General features: G+C 35.8%; 1 protein-coding gene and 1 pseudogene across 2 annotated transcripts; both read left to right on the forward strand.

Annotated features, from left to right (window-relative positions):
• Positions 1-5,546: 5,546 nt before the first annotated feature.
• Positions 5,547-8,651, forward strand: LOC143567027 (E3 ubiquitin protein ligase RIE1-like). The gene is made up of 5 exons (XM_077053555.1): positions 5,547-6,028; positions 7,068-7,187; positions 7,275-7,407; positions 8,152-8,313; positions 8,383-8,651. The coding sequence occupies exons 1-5, from the start codon at positions 5,556-5,558 to the stop codon at positions 8,542-8,544; spliced, it is 1,050 nt and encodes a 349-aa protein (XP_076909670.1). The 5' UTR covers positions 5,547-5,555; the 3' UTR covers positions 8,545-8,651.
• A 1,847-nt stretch (positions 8,652-10,498) lies between these two features.
• LOC143567023 (putative UDP-3-O-acyl-N-acetylglucosamine deacetylase 1, mitochondrial) lies at positions 10,499-12,654 on the forward strand (annotated as a pseudogene). The gene is made up of 7 exons (XR_013141332.1): positions 10,499-10,552; positions 10,640-10,882; positions 11,074-11,280; positions 11,396-11,497; positions 11,726-11,790; positions 12,243-12,387; positions 12,499-12,654. The product of XR_013141332.1 is annotated as a putative UDP-3-O-acyl-N-acetylglucosamine deacetylase 1, mitochondrial (transcript).
• The last annotated feature ends 4,263 nt before the right edge of the window (positions 12,655-16,917 follow it).

Here is a 16,917-nt window from a genome sequence, read left to right on the forward strand (position 1 = left end):
CTTAAAGTACAAATACATTACTGACTTGATCATCCACACTGTTAGCCATGCGGGGTCCCCTTACTCGCATCTCATTACCATTAAGAAAAACAGACCACAAGGGACACACCACATGTAAACCCTACAGATTAATTCATGCATACTTACCTATGGTGAAGGGTTCGGGGTATTGCTTGATAACAGGCTGTCATGTTGTGGGGAACACTAGCTAATTAATTAACAACACCTTAATCATATCTAATGGCTGCTTTGGTAGACTTTGATGCTTAAACTTAGGTGGATAAACAATACCCTTGATCGTCTCAACTATTCATGAAAAAAGAGAGCAACAAAAATTTTAATTTTGCTAATATTGAGGTTTAAGTCAAGTTGGGGTGGTCTGGTCTAGTAAAAACTGAAAATAAACGGGTCTTAACTATGTAAACCACTGAGTATATAAAATAAAGGAAATTGTTGGATCTTATATGTCCCGGTAAGGATTAAAGCCAGGTTTAAGTGGACAACAATATCGGTTATCACAGTTTTTGCATTTTTCTAAACTTTAAATTAATCTATATATCTTTAAGACAATATTTTCTGATTTTGATTCCATTGCATTAGACTTTTTCAGTGACGATAAAAGAGTAAGTGTGGGGATATTTGATATAATGATAAATATATATATTTCCCTTGTATATTTTATATAACATTTAATTAGTTTTTGTTCGTTTTTAGTTAAGATTTGTATACTACTAACATAATTGTGTTTTGTAGGTTCCGGAAGTTGATCGTGGTTGAAAAGGGCGAAAAACGAGTCAAAATAAGCCTAAACGAGAAGCCAGCACACATCAAGAAATGAACCGGAAGGAGAACCGGCCGGACCGGCCGGTCAGACTAGCCCCCATTAGAGCACGCCGCGCGACCAGTTACCACATACTTGGTCGCGCGACGCGACCAATCTTTTTTCCAGAAAGTTTCCAATTTTGGTCAGGTTTTGGGCCCAGCTCACTATAAATACACCTTTAACCTTAACCTAAAGAATACCCTACGAACCAGAGCCGAAATTGGAGTTTCTTGGAGCTTAGGATTGGAATATTTCGCAGTTTTGAAGGCAAGGAATCACCCGGTGAAACGCTATTAGTTCAAGATCGAAGACTACGGGTTTTATCGCCTTTAATCTTTCGTTTCTCGTATTTTCACCATGATTTCTTTTATTATTATTTTCTTTGATTTTAAGATGCTAGGCTAAACTTTATAGACTTCCTAGGCTTATGATGAACCATTATTGATGTTTTGATTCTAGTTGGATATTTCGTTATGGTTCTATGATTCAGTAAACTATTTGATTTTATTTGATTGATGTGTATGTGCACTTGGTTTTGTTTGTTCTAGTTTAATTATTCCTTATAATCCTTGGTGATTGTTCCACATAATATTTTTAGTCTAACAAATAAAAGTGTGCTGCTAACCTAGAAAGTAGTAAGGTGATAAGTTATTGTTAGATCTTTGTTGATTAATATTGCTAGATTTAGTTCTTCGTAAGGAGTCCGTCTAGGTTTGATTAATTAATATTGTCTAGCGAGTCAATTAAGTTTGTCAAACTACTTTTGATTTCCGCACTATAAGGTAGGATTTCACTATAAAGGTACTATATCATAATTAATTAGATAACCATAAGAGAGTTTAATTTATAAAACTGGTGTGTCTTAAAACTTATTAGAAACCCATAGTTATCTTCTTGAGAAGGGTCAGGGGTCCTGTTCGGGTTTTTTTAAGTGTCTATTTTACAATCTCAGTTTCATAACTATTATTTTCTAGCTACTTGATAACTGAAACTTTGGGGATTCCAGCCTAGGTAGTTTTTCATTACCATCTGAATCAGTTAAACTTACTTCTATTGTGTTTTATTAACTACCTTTTATTAATTAGTTTATTTTAATAGTTTAATGTTAATTAATTTAGAACCTTCTTTAATAATTATAAAATAAATAGTCGTTTCGGTCAGTTGAGTCCAATTAGTTAATTACGTAATTAAAAGAGTCTCGTGGATTCGATATCCGGACTTACTTAGCTATACTAGAGTCGATCGGTTCATTTGCCGGCCAGTAGTTTAGTCGAGTTTTAAAAAGTCTAGAGTACTACTTAGTGTCTAATTTAGCATAATTTAGTTAATAATTATTTGACTACTTTTAGCACATCAAAAACCCTTTTATCATCAAAAACCCTTTTATACTTAACATGGTCTTGAGAATACTCCATTTGTATGAAAATCAAATGTCTGCTGACCGAATGACTCAAGAACGCATGTTGGAGAACCAAAAGAAGCTGGTAAGTTATGTATCTTTCTGCTAAAAGGAGACAAATGCCCTCTGTGAAATTGTTGAGTCTCAGGGGTGAAAATAAAACAACAAGAGGATCTTATCCTGCAGCTAACATGCAAGGATGATGCACTTACGAAGCTCAAGAACGATGATGAAGATCTAGATGCTTCGGGTGATGGAGGAAGTGAGCCTAAACAAACTCACGGCTCGTCCTCTTGTGCTGGTACGAGTGCTGTCGGCGATGCGGGAAAGCATATTATTGTTTATCGTGATTATACAGCTGCTAAACCCATTGAAATGATCAAGGCTGATACTGTCATCTTTGTTGATTGTGCAGGGGTGGTTAGAAGTATAGTGAATGCGGATGAGATTGCTGTGGGACAGTTTGTTGAGAGGTACCTAACACGAGAGCAGATTTCGATTTTGCTTGGTCTGAATGTTGATGAGTTAACCGTGTTAGAGGGTGAAGACGATGTGGTGGTCGAGAACGATGAAGAGATCTTAAATGATCCAAATATTCAAATGAATATTGAGTTCATTTATGAAGACGAGGAGGTGGAGATTGAGGACATGACTGCTGAGGAATACCCTAATTTATTTCCACACTAAGTTGATCAGGGTGCTCCTATATTTACTGAGGAAACCGTCAAAGCAGCAGAAGATCATCTGGAGAAGATTTCAAAGGGCAAGAATGTTATTGATACAAGATTCGATTCAAAGCCCGATCCATCTGTTGCTGACATTCAGAAATGGTTTGCTTATCGGGACAAGAAGGCTCGTAAGATTATTGATGCATTCCGATATGTGGATCAAGAACTGAAAGTTGAAGCTGTCGCTCGTGCTCAAGCTAATCAAATGACATCCTTCAAAGCCGTATCTAAAGTGCGAGGTGACATTATTTCTTGGCTTTATGATTCCTATCTCTGTATTTTAAAATGGGAGAACAGCATTCAGTACTATGAGAAGATTACTGATGTTCTCTCATTACCGCATTGGGAAGTTCGGACCCTCGCGTGTCGACCGTTTATTAACCGTGGCGGGAATCACCATGAAAGTTGGTTTCACCAACACTTGCTGTTTGAGGTGAACCATGGGTTCAAATTTTTTAAGCCACAGGTTCCAACTCGCAAGTGTATCGATGAGATCGATCCAAGGACAGGTTGGAGGAAGTTGGTAGTTAAGGTAAAGCCGCCAAGAACAATGAAGCGTGTACCAGTGAAGACGCTGAACCAACACATGTATTTATCTTTCAACCGTTAGCACTACGACAACCGAACTGGCGAGGTCGTTATTGTGTTAGGTAAAGGCTTAAAGACTGAGCTGATAAAAATCATTGATCCGATGTGGCTTGTGAATTTAACAGAGACTGACAATGACGTGCTATTCAAGAATAAAATATTGATTGAGCGTCGTGAAGACTATGACCGAGCAATGCAGTTTCAACGTGTTGTTCGTGTGTGTCATGAACATGGAATTCACAGATGCAGAGATTGGCAGACAAGACGCTTCAAGTAAATTAACTCAAGACGAGGGGGTGTCTGTTAGTACACGGTTTTTATTTGTAAAAGTTATTCATTATAAAACTCTAATTATATAATTAACTTACTTACCGTAAATAAAATTAAAATCCATTATATATATATATATATATTATAAAATCCAATATATATATATATATATATATATATATATATATATATATATATACTAGGTTACCTACCAGTGTAGCACATGGGTTAAAATAAGTAATTTTTTTTAAATAATAACATAATGTGAAATACAAAAAAAATGTATCACATATATAAAGATATATTATACGATTAAATAATTACACATTACGCAATTTAGAAATAAAAAGTTGTTGGTAAATTAATAAATCATAAATTAGAGTAAAGTGTCATTTTCGTCCTTGTGGTTTGAAAAATAATGCGAATTTAGTCCAAAAAGTTTATTTTTTGCATATGGACCCTCCACGTTTCCCGTTTATTGCCAATTACATCCAAATCACTAACTCACTTAAATTTAATCGTTAAGTCAGAGGTAGACATGTCTTTTCACTATTTATTTATTATAATACTTATTTTAGTGACTACGGTTTTCGTCCTTGTGGTTTCTCCAAATCTACGGTTTTAGTCCAATAGTTTCAAGTTTGCAATTTTTGTACTTGTAGTTTCATTTCACTTGCAATCAAACCCGAATTTATTAACCTCGTTAATTTTGGTCGTTAATCCATTTGTGTGCCCCTCACGTGACGGCCAGTTTTGTCGTGTCTCTCCCAAAATAAACTTTAGTCCTAATTCACAAGCCCCCTCACATGAGGGGCTGGGGTGTATTGGGGAAAAAGGAAAAAACAAGGAATAAAACTGCCCCTCACGTGAAGGGCACACTGATGAGTTTAACGACAAGACTTAACGGTATTAGGGAATTTAGGTTTAATTACTAGTGAAATGAAACCATAGGGAAGAAAATTGCAACTTGTAACTAAGGGACTAAAACTGCAGATTTTGACAAACCACAAGGACGAAAACCGCAGTTCACTAAAATAAGTATTATAATAAAGAAATAGTGAAAAGACATGCATACCCCTGACTTAACGATTAAATTTAACGGAGTCAGTGATTTGGATGTAATTGCAAGAACTGGGAAACGTTGGGGATCAATATGCAAAAAATAACTTTTTGGACTAAATTCGCATTATTTGCCAAACCATAAGGAGGAAAATGGCACTTTACTCCATAAATTATTTATTTGTTATTTTCTATATCAAAACTTAGTTGTGAATGACTACTTTTTTAAACCAACTTGTAGACTAAAACTCATTCTAATTTTAAAGTGTTTTGACATGAACAATGTTTGATACTTTAACCGGTTAAAGAAACCCACCCGTTTCGTATTGGTTACTTATAAAAATCTAATATTAATAACTAATGTAATATGTTTTATATTAAACAAATTAACATATTTATGATGGTATTAATTCTTTTAAATTAGGATGAAATTATTAAAAATTGAAAATGAAATATTAAAAAGAGAAATGTAATTAATATCAGAGAGATGAGAGAAAATTTTGTAAAGATTAATATAGTGATGACATGTGGCATTAGAAAGGCTTTATTTATTAAATAGTATAAATAAAAACCAGTAAAAACCATAAAACATCGTGTATATATATACTAATTTTTATATTAAAAGAAAAAAGAAAAGAAGAGGTGTGTTTTGTTTTGTTTTGTTTTGTCCTCCTAGAACTTTCACGAGATGTCGACCGCCACCACCACCGCACCGTTACTCCGTCCACGTCATCCCTCCGGAGACTCCCACTCCTCCATAGCCAGACCCAACACACTCGCTCTTCTTCTCGGCCGTGCTTCCGGCCGCCACGGCGCATCCATGCTGGTCCGAGAGACCGCAGCACGGCAGCTGGAACAACGCCGAGCCGATTGGGGCTATTCGAAGCCTGTCGTGGCCCTCGACATGACATGGAACCTGTCCTTTGTTTTGGTTTCGGTTGTGTTGCTGTTTTGTACGTTGGATGAGAAGCCGAATGTGCCGGTTAGGGTTTGGGTGTGTGGGTATGCGTTGCAGTGTTTGGTGCATGTGGTGTTGGTGTGGCTGGAGTATACAAGGAGGAATCGGCGGCCCGGGGAGGAGGCGAGTGGTTTGGAGGTGAATGATAGTGAGGAGGAGGATGGGAGGAGTGAGGGTGTTTTGGTTGGTAGCAACACGATAAGGTGCGTGTGCCCGTGTTGATGAAATTGGTTTTTATTTGCTTACAATTAAGAATTCTTCTGTTGTTATCAGTTGATTTTTATAGATAATTTGCTCATTGCTTGGCGTTCTAGTTGTTTTATCAGTTGATTTTTATACCTACTAATATTTTGCTCATTGCATTGTGGTATTATTGTTTATGTGGTGTAATTATGCCTATATGCAGTGGTAGTTTTTTTGAGTTTTATTCTTTAGGTTTGGTTTAGTTTTGGCTTTTAAGCTTATGTGTTACTGTTTTGTGTGTGTGTGTGAGCGGCTGTATATTCAATAATTCATGATTTGAACTTTATTTTGTCTGCAATCGTTGAAGACATTGAGATTGGATGAAACTAGTAGCATAGTTACCTAAAGCCCTTGCTTCTTGCGCCTTGTCCTATTTTTCATGTGAAGCCCAGTATATGCGCTTCTAGTTCCTAGGCCCTCGCTTCTTGAAGTTTACGACACCTCTGTTCGTATGGATGACGGATCAAGAACAATGATCATTTGAACTTTTGGTTTTCATGTTTTTCAAATTTTGATATTTGAACTTTTGGTACTTTACTTTGAGCATTTTGTTATTCAAGTTTTGGAATTACATTTGAATCTTGACTCTGTTAGAATTTTTGGTACTCATTAGATGATATTAAATGTTATATAATAGCTTTTTGTTTATTTTACATGAAGAATAGTATTATTTTTCCAATACATAATATAAATTGTTTTATTTAAGTGCGCCTGTTTTTTTTCTTAGGCCTTCACTTTTTTTGCACCTTGTGTCTAGGCTCCTATGCGCCTTGAATGTGCCTAACGCCTTTGATAACTATGACTAGTAGTACATTTGAGCAAAAATGCAGTTATCATCAAGTCAAATATAAAATCTGGAGGCCATTATGTTTTGAGTATTGTGTATCATGTGAGGTTCATTGTGTTTACCTTAATTTTTGGTAGATTTGTTGTGTACCTGCTGACTGTTGTATACATGCATCTTTGACTGATGCGCTTCAAGATTTGTATGATTTTCAGCTACACTAAAAAATGTGAAAATCTCAATACAATGGTGTCATTTGTCTGGTGGCTAATTGGTTTCTATTGGATGGTTGCTGGTGGTGAGGTTCTTCTTAACCGTGCTCCACGTTTGTACTGGTATGTCTTGAACTAGGATAATTTTATTACAGTCTAGAACACAGAAACTTTCAATTGTAGTTCTGTTTTTTTTCTTCATAATTGCAGGGTGACTGTGGTGTTTCTAGCCTTTGATGTGTTCTTTGCAATCTTCTGTATTGTATTGGCATGTTTAATAGGGATTGCTCTTTGTTGTTGCTTGCCCTGCATAATTGCTATTCTGTATGCAGTTGCCGGCCAGGTGAGAATGAGAAACTTGTTATTCTTATATATTCATTTTAGAGGTGGCAACCATACGGGTCGGGTAACATTTCAAAACAGGCTCTGGTTAAAAACAACTAACTTCATGTTTTTTAGTCAGCTTTTTAATTCTGTAAAAAGTAGATGACTTTTGACATATGCTTTGTCTCTTTAGCTATTTTTGGTGTGTAAATTATAGGCCTGTAAACGAACCGAACGTTCAGTTAACAGTTTTTGAGCCGTTCAGTAGGAAGTTCGTTTATGTAATAGATGAACGAGCATGAACAAAAGAAAATTGTTTATCTAGTTACCCAAACGAAATGAACACGTCTCATTTGCTTACATTTGTTCATTTATGTTTATTTATGTTCGTTAGTTTACGTTTGCTTAAGTTCATTCGTTAATACACCCATTAAAGTTTTTTCGACCCATTACAACTTATTATAGCGCATTATTCTTTATATTACTTTTAAATAGTTTTAGCTATGTTATCTTTGTTATTATAGGGTTCAATGCATCTATGTTCAGTTTTGTTCGATTCTTTATTTTCGTTAACCATTAGTTTATACTGATAACAAACTAATGTAAACAAACATGTTCATTCCCATAATGGGCAAAGATGAACGAGAAAGCTACATTCGTTTAATTGTATGTGCTTGATCGTATGCTCAGTTATAGTTAAACGAACGGGTGATCAATGTTTTTACTTTTATGAACTTTTATAACATACTATATTAACGTGCAGGAAGGTGCATCTGATTCAGACCTTAGTGTTCTTCCTAAATACAGATTTCACGCATCTAAAGATAACGAGGACAAACCTGATGTGGGAGCAGGTAGAATGGTTCCTGTTGAGTCAAACGGCGGTCAACTAGCTGTTGAACGTGTTCTTCTACCTGAGGATGCTGTAAGTTTATCAATTGGAAGGGTATTTTAGGTATTTGACAATGACTTAAATTTTGCAGTTTGTTTTCAGGATTGTTGCATATGTCTAAGCACATACGAAGATGGAGCTGTACTTCATTCGCTTCCTTGTAACCATCATTTCCATGCTTCATGCATTGTGAAATGGCTGAAGATGAATGCAACTTGTCCACTTTGCAAGTACAATATTCTCAAGGGAAATGAACAAGTTTGAATAGTAGCTGAGTCTATACGCGTGCTAGTATGTATTTATTCATGTACATGAGGAAATGTAAACAAATAAATTTGTGACAATAGATCTTGACCATTGCTTATGTTGTTTTTTGTATGAGTTTGGTCCTCTTGGTACAAATGCACAAAATAATGCATACATATATAGTATTAGTTTCAGTTATATTTTTGTGCAAGTATTTGATGAAGTCATATCTACAGCAGTCACCCATTCATTTCGTTTACAAAGAACCTAAGGATTTGTTTCTGGTTGCTTGAATGGGGACTTTTATAAGAGGTCATCCATTCTGGTATTGCTCTCATCCATGTACATTTAAGCATATTTCATTCACAACTAATGCGTATCAAAGATGAGTCATGGTATGTGAGACGACTGGTCTCAAATCTTATATAATCTAATTGAATTAATGTTTTTGCATTTTCTTGAACTTGGGTGGAAATGTGTGATATTTTGGTAGGTAAATTAACGCTCCAAATGGTGAAACAATCTATCATATGCTTTGACGTTTGATTGTTAGTTTGTTATGAACCATAACTCATCACTTATATATTCATAGAGCTTGAAAACAATGTGCCCAAGTGAAGTGAGATGGGTTTTTCATTAAATGGATGGGTTCCCTTAACCAAGCCATTGCCCATGAGTTGTTGACTTACCCCAATGGGCACGTGGTCAAGCTCTGGGTCTCATGCTTACGGTTCCATTTCTATTTCACTTCTTGTTCGCGAGCACATTTGTTCCACATATACATATACTATAATATTATAATGCGTCTCCGCCGTGTAGCTCAGTTGGTTAAGAGGGCGTAAGACTTGAAACAATAACCTAGAGGTCGTGGGTTCGAAACCGATCATAAGCGTCAATCGCCTTGCCGCTAAGTTAGGCTGATTTACCTCTCACGTGATGGGCCAGGGACAGTCTGACGTGGGCCGGTTTGCGTGTCCGGAACAACACGTTTTGGAACAATAATATTATAATGCACAAGTATATATATTATGTTTATACAATATAACTTCACGATATACATAAGTCAAACGATCAATAAAATGAAAGAGTTAAATCTCAACATGGGTTTGATTTAATTTCAAACACAATTAAAAGTTATAACCATTTATTCTCATATCAAAGAAGAACAAAATGAAATTATTTGACATATTGTTCTAGACGAAAACATAATAAACACAAACATTTTAACAAAGAGCTCTTCAAAAAACTTACGGCTTGGAGCTCACTCAGAAAAAGCTCACTTGATATTGAGCTAAGCTGATTCGGTTCGTAATGTGCTTGACTGGCTCACTTATTAGCTCGCTTGGATAGTTTTACTTTGAATATATTTTATATTTATATACATATAGTATTAACTTAAAAAACTCATAAAATCCTAATAATTCTAGATATGGTCAAGTGATTAAAAACGAAATTCTTTTAGATTAATTTTGTATTCAACTGAACTTGAAATGTATTTTGTAACCATGGGTCAAGCCGAGTCCAATGTTACCCTAAGGGGCTGTTTGGTTCATTTGGATATGAATAAGCATCTGTCCCATTCAGCAACAAAAGTAAGAGCTGCTTGTTTACATCTGAATCTGATTTATTCAGACTTCGGACTGTTTGGTTTCAACAGAAAAACATCTGAAAGGCTAAAACTAGGTCTGAATCATTTAGACTTACTGTTGTTGCTGAATGAGACAGATGTTCATCAGATCTGAATGACCAAAAGTCTGAATGATTCAGGCATAATTTTAACCATTCAGATGTTTTTATGTTTAACAATCTGAAGTCTGAATGAATAAAATGTTTACATATAAATGGTTCCATATATAAATATACCACTACTAATAGCTTAGGCAAAGTTTTGTGTGTAAATCAAAAGTCAGAACATGTACAAGTTTAAATTTGAAAATAGGAAGGCAACAAACAAACCTTGTGTGTTGGTCAAATGAGAATCAGAGGCGCCCCATTGAAATCATCCTCTCTGATTTCATGGAAATCCGTACGTATTATTCTCTCTTGTATCTATTCATTCGATCACTATCACTTTCTCTCTTCTATCTAATATTATTATTATTATTATCTACAGACCGGTAAGCAGCAGCAAACAATCCACCGTCAGGATCTGGCCAGAGTCAGCCGGAACAGGAAGGTACTTCGATTTCCGTTCAAATTTAATTCCCGCCTGGATTGATTTTGCTCAAGATTCTCCGCTTTGTACCACGCTTCGTAAAGACGGCCACAGCATTCGCACCGTTGAGCATTTGCTGTCGATAATTGTCGAATAGATATTACCAACTCCTCCGAGTATGACCATACCACTTCAGTGGAGGTAGGTACCGTCAATAGGTTGCAAGCATTGACCATTTTCTTAATGAATGAACAACGTGTTTGATTATATGTTCTTGTTCGTGTTTGGTTAAAGTTAAATCAATGAACACAAATATGCCCTCGTTTACAGGCCTACATGAAATTAGGTTATAATTTAAAATATTCAGCACACAATTTGATTGTGTGATTTAGGTTCCAATTTTTGATGGATCAGCTAGAGAATGGGTGGAAGCTATTGACCAGGTTGGACTGACGGTTGCCATGGATTCCAATGGCAGAAGTTGTGATAAAGTGGCACCATATATTACTCAACCTGTCCGTGTGTCGAAAGGAGATTCAGTTATTGCAGCATTTCCTGCTAATGAAACTAATATCAGTTATGGAATCGATTTTCCACTGGTAATTATATTGTTTCTTTTTTTTAGATACCGCTGCATTCACACACTGCTACATTTTGCATATTGGCTAGGGTTGTACTTCCACTTAACATATATGTCTATGTATACTATTTCAGGTATCAGATTTAAGCCTTCAATGGTTTTCTTCAAGATTTTGCACTGGATCTTTCTATTCTACGCATATAGCTCCTTCTAGAACCTTCTGCATCTTTGAAGAGGTAAGGTGCTGATTCTCTTAGCCAACAGTTTTCTCTTGCTGTCATTCTATGTTGGAATACTCAAACTCCAACAGTAACATCTTAAGATCCCGCCACTTGTGTATTTGATGTTAAAGTTTAGTTATTATCAGTGTGAAATCCGCCAAATTTGCATTACCGTTAATCTTAAAACAGGACCTATGGTCTATGTTTGACTTTAGTTTATTTAACGAAGAAAAACTATTGCAGGTGGAGAAAATGCGAAATGCAGGACTCATTAAGGGTGGTTCGGCAGAGAATTCTGTTGTTTTCAGGTGAGATGTTTGCCAAAAATTTTGGGTTGACGGGTTGAACCTGACATAACCCTGAAATCTTGACTAGAGCCCGATCTCGATAAGTTGTCTTTTATAGACTAACATGTCGGTAGGGTTGTAAACGAACTAAACAAACACGAAAGAAGCGTGCTTGTTTCACTCATTTAACTTTAACTGAAGAAACGATCGAACATGAAGACTTATAGATTTGGTCTTTCTTGTTCGTGTTTGTTTATGCTTGTTCGTTAATAGCATGAACGAACATAATTGAGCGAACTCAAATTAAAAGGAAACTGAATATCTAGATATTGAACCTAAAAGATAGAGAAAACTTGAGAAAACTGTAATGTGTGATCTTAATTTCATAAACTAGACGGATTTACAATGGGCCTAAAATAATTAAGTAATATATAAACGTACAAACGTAACATGTTGTTCATGTTCTGTTCCAGTACTAGCAACGGTTTGTTGAATCCGCCTTTGCGGTCACCCGAGGAGCCATGTAGGCACAAGATATTGGATTTTTTTGGCGATGTCTCTCTTTTTGCCCGTAGTGGTTGTCAAGGGCTTCCAGTTGCAAATATTATAGCTTATAAGGTTTGTATCTTTTAACGCATTAGTTATGTATAATAGTGTTTATAATTTATATTATCATTCTAGTTATATGGTTTTTGCAACATCATATTTAACACATTTGTAAAAATGCAGGGAGGACACTCGCTGCATGGTGAATTTGTTCGCCAGCTAGCAGCTACTTCTAGAACACAGTTGTAGTATACAGATGCGATACAAGCTATTGTAATTGTGACTTTTGAAATGGTATTTTTTCAGGATAGTAGTCTTATTCTTTAGGAATTTGTTAGTCAAAACACTATGCTTTAAGATCTTGTTATCTTCTCTATTGTATTAGGAATCTGTTTTGATTTCTGTTGGTTCCAGTTTTCTATAAACAAAATCTCTGATTATCAATAAAAACATGTTATTCAGTTGTATCGTTTTCATTCTGCATCTGTAATCTGGATGATTTTAAAAGTGAATATAAATGGGATACTCAAATCAAGGGATGCAACTGATTCATTACATTTTACAAGTTGAGTAAAAAATCTGAATTTGAAAGGCTAACATGGCCATGGCTATGCCTTAAACCCGTGCCCAAAGTTTTAGTATTTTGGCTATACGAGAAGAGAAAAGATGCGGCTCTTGAGGTTGCTTTTTGGTTGTGCTATTTTTGTTCAGTTCATTTTGGATGGTGTTTTTTTTTTTTCTTTGTTTTAATGGTTTTGAGTATCAGTGATGGTTCTGGTGTTATGTAAGTGTTTTGTTTAGGTGGAAGGAATTTATAGCTGCCGCAGATCATGATAAGATTACTGTTGTGATCAGTTGTTAACTCGTGAGTATACTTACCCAAATGATCACAAGATACTGTGAGAATACTTACTGCACTTCTTTTACATGTAAAGTTGCAACATATTTCAACAATATAATGTGTCTCGGATTCTTTCGGAATGTTCCTTTAGCCGCCATCACATTGTTGATCTCTTTTACCATTTTTGTGCATGATATTTTTTGGTTTAGCCGGGTGACATGCAAATTGCAAAGTAATGTCAAAAATTCCTAAATTGCCCTTATATGTAACTTATATGTAACCTATTAGCAAGCAAACCTAAACAACCCGAGTTAGAATATTTTTCAAAATAGTATTTTTAGAAATGTTGTTTCAAAAGTGGTGGCTTTATTAAGTTTTTTCCAAACAGTGTAACCGTGGTTTGAAACCACGGTTTGTGTTTTTTCTCTCAAGTGTGTCAGATGAAATTTCAAAAAACAATAAAATATAAGTAAAATAATACAAACAGTGGTTTGAAACCATGGATTGCACACAAAATACAAACCTAATACCGCTTTTTGTGAGTGAGATGGCTTTGATAGTCAAGCTGTGGTTTGCAACCATGGTTTGATGATTCTTACAGGGGCGGATCTACGTGTAATGGTGCGGGTTCACGGGAACCCTCCGAGTTTCGGATTTTATATAAAACATCTACATAACAGATGAAAGTGAACCAATATATATTTTGTGAGTGAATCTATATACAAGTTGAATCTGTGGCGTAGTGATAGAGCTGCTACTTTCGTAGTGTGAGAAGCTGGGTTTGAATCTCGCTTACTGCATGCCTCTACTTTATTTTACATTTTTAAGTAGTTAACTTATTGGGGGGGTTTTTACACAAGTTCACATAGAGGCATACCATACCACAGCCCTTACATCTTCAGGTGATTTTCTTTTGTTTATTTGGTGTTATGACTTTTGATTCATATATTTTGTTTGTTTGTTGAAATTACAGTTAGGATAAAAGAATGGATGAATAATTATGTTGAGATTTGTTAATTGAAATTTGTTGAAGTGTTTTTTTTGTTAATTTGGTGTTTTGACTTTTGATAGGATTATTATTGTATATTTTTTTTTTGTTATTGTATCGTATTTTTATTATGTGATAAACCTTAACCGACTTGAATCGTTAAAGCAACCCGAACCTTCAGACTGACCTAAACCGACCCAAATAGTGAACCCACCGGAAAAAATTCCTAGATCCGCCACTGGATTCTTATTAGTTTTTTTGTTACGTACAGAATGTTCACATGCATCTTTTTGTTTTTTAGTCAACCCGTCGTTCAAGACCACGGTTTGATTTTTCTACTTTATTAACATTCAGTATTGTTCACATGTGATATTGATGGTTTGTTTTTTCTCCATTAAAGTGACACTACAAATGCATAATTAATTCGTGAACCTTAAATTTTCAATTGAAAGATTCTTTAGGAATCTTAGGCTATGCGTAGTGGAGGGGCTACAAATTGGGCGAATTCTGACACGTGGCGCTCAGTCAGCAAAGGGTAAAAATTTGTTTTTGGGGTGTAATGATTTTGTAGCCCCTTCCAGTGTCACGTCACCATTTTTTATTATTTTCTTTTAATAATTAAACTAAACAAATAAAACCCCATTAAATTAAATAATCAAATAAAAATACATTAAAATTAAAAAAAGAAACATTAAAAAAAATTAATATCCATAATATTCGTGCATTTTTTCAAGTCGTTGTTGTTGCAATAATACGGCCTCTTGTCTAACCTGCCCCTTACGAGTGATTCGTAGTCTTCTTTCATTTGTTTTAGTTGAAGCATCTTGGCCACCATTCCCTGATATTCGGTGGTTGCTTTCATGTCGTTTCCCGTACCCACGACATGTGTTTCGAAACGATCGAACACCTCGTTTAGATGTTCGGTTTCTTCACTGGCCGCGGGGACGAATCGTGACGACGACAAACCCTCCCCTTTTTTATATTATTTTTTTCTTGTTCTGTCGCAGGGTCGAGCCAACTCAGGTACTTGGTCGTCTTCGTCGTCTAAGTTAACAGCGTCGTGTTCGTCAACGAGGTTAAAGTTACGAGCATAGGAGGGTGTGTTGGGTGTGCCCGGATTTGTCGAAAACGATGCCCTCGACTTTTTTGAAGGCAGGGATGATGAACCGGCACGTCGACCTATCAGGACGGTGGGTGCCCCGTTCCATTTCGTGCATCCCCTTAGTTTTTCCCAACATTTTAGTTGCTTGAACAGTTTCCCGATCCGCCCTTCACGATACCCTTGAGATCGAAAGTCGCTTAACGCTTGGGATTGAATGTTGGCGTCGCTTTTCCCGCTACGCCAACCGGACTCACGTAAGCGGTTGTATATCCCAGCAAACTTTTAGCAAACCGAATTAAGGTTCTTCCAGTGGGGCTTGAACCGCTTCTTTGCCCTAGTAGTCTTCAGGTTTACCCGTTATCGCGAGCCAAGCCTGAAAAACTCTCCTCCAAAATAACCCGGCGGCTTGAAAGTTCGCTACAAATTAAAATTATTTGTCACAATTGGTATAGATTTTTAACAAACAATTAATAAAGTTATATAAATAGTTAATATTAAAAAACTTACCGGCGTCGGGATCCTCCGAAATGACGATCCAAGCCCTTAAGAGAGCTACTTCCTCCTCCTCGCTCCATTGTTTGTATGGATCACGTTGTGCCGACGGCTTACCCGGTTGTTTTTTTTGTGTTTACGGACCGACTTTTGTCTAGAACCGGAGGCCTGTGCCGTTTGTAATAATCTTATTTAATTTCGGGACGAAATTCCCTAAAGTAGGGGAGACTATAACAACTCGGTTTTCCAAATTAATATTTATTAATCATTACCCGACCCGTATCCATGTTCGGGTTATTATTATTATTATTATTGATAAAACATCACGTTTATCGAGATATTTAATTATAATTGTTTATTTAATATATATATTTATAACTCTAAATATATTACAATTTTAGTCCAAACTTAAACTTTTATTCTCTTTACACTCCCATCCTTAAACCTTAAGGACTAAGTTGCAAATATTGTCATTCTTATCATTCTAACCCGTTAACCCATTCCCAAGACCCAAACCCGAACCCGTTGACCCGTTGAACGAACCCAGTTAACCCGATTATATCTTGCACCATAATCCTCGCCACGTTTATAGAAATTAAATCAATGATATTGTTATTCTTACCATATGCGGCCTTAACCGACGATCTAAACAAGTTAATTATATCAAGGGTCAGACTAAATATACCCCCCCTGGTTGCTTGTCATACCCCCCCTGGAAAAACCAACTTTAATATTACCTCTTGAAATTATATAATTACCAAATTAGCACAAAAAAACAAGGATTTCATATTTTTTTTACAAGTTGCGTTTTTTTATGATTTCGAGTTTAGGGTTTAGGGTTTAGGGTTCAGGTTGAGGGTTTAGAGTTTAGGATTTAGGTTTCGGATTTAGGGTTCAGGTTTTCGGGTTTCGGGTTTAGGGTTTAGGGTCCGGGTTTAGGGTTTAGGTTTTCGAGTTTCGGGTTTAGGATTTAGGGTTTAGAGTTTAGGGTTTAGGGTTCGGGTTTAGGGTTTTAGGTTTTTGAGTTTCGGGTTTATTTTGTAAAAGATAAAGAGGTAAAATAAGGATATTATAAATATATATACTATTAAAATAAAAAAAATATATGTTATAAATATTTACTAAAAAAATAATTATATAGTAATACTTGATAGTTTTTAATTTGATATATGTAGTGAA

Source organism: Bidens hawaiensis, unplaced genomic scaffold (genome assembly GCF_021521415.1).
Source record: "Bidens hawaiensis isolate Kalapana, Puna unplaced genomic scaffold, B.hawaiensis_p1.1 tig00023200_1, whole genome shotgun sequence".
Lineage (NCBI taxonomy): Eukaryota > Viridiplantae > Streptophyta > Magnoliopsida > Asterales > Asteraceae > Bidens > Bidens hawaiensis.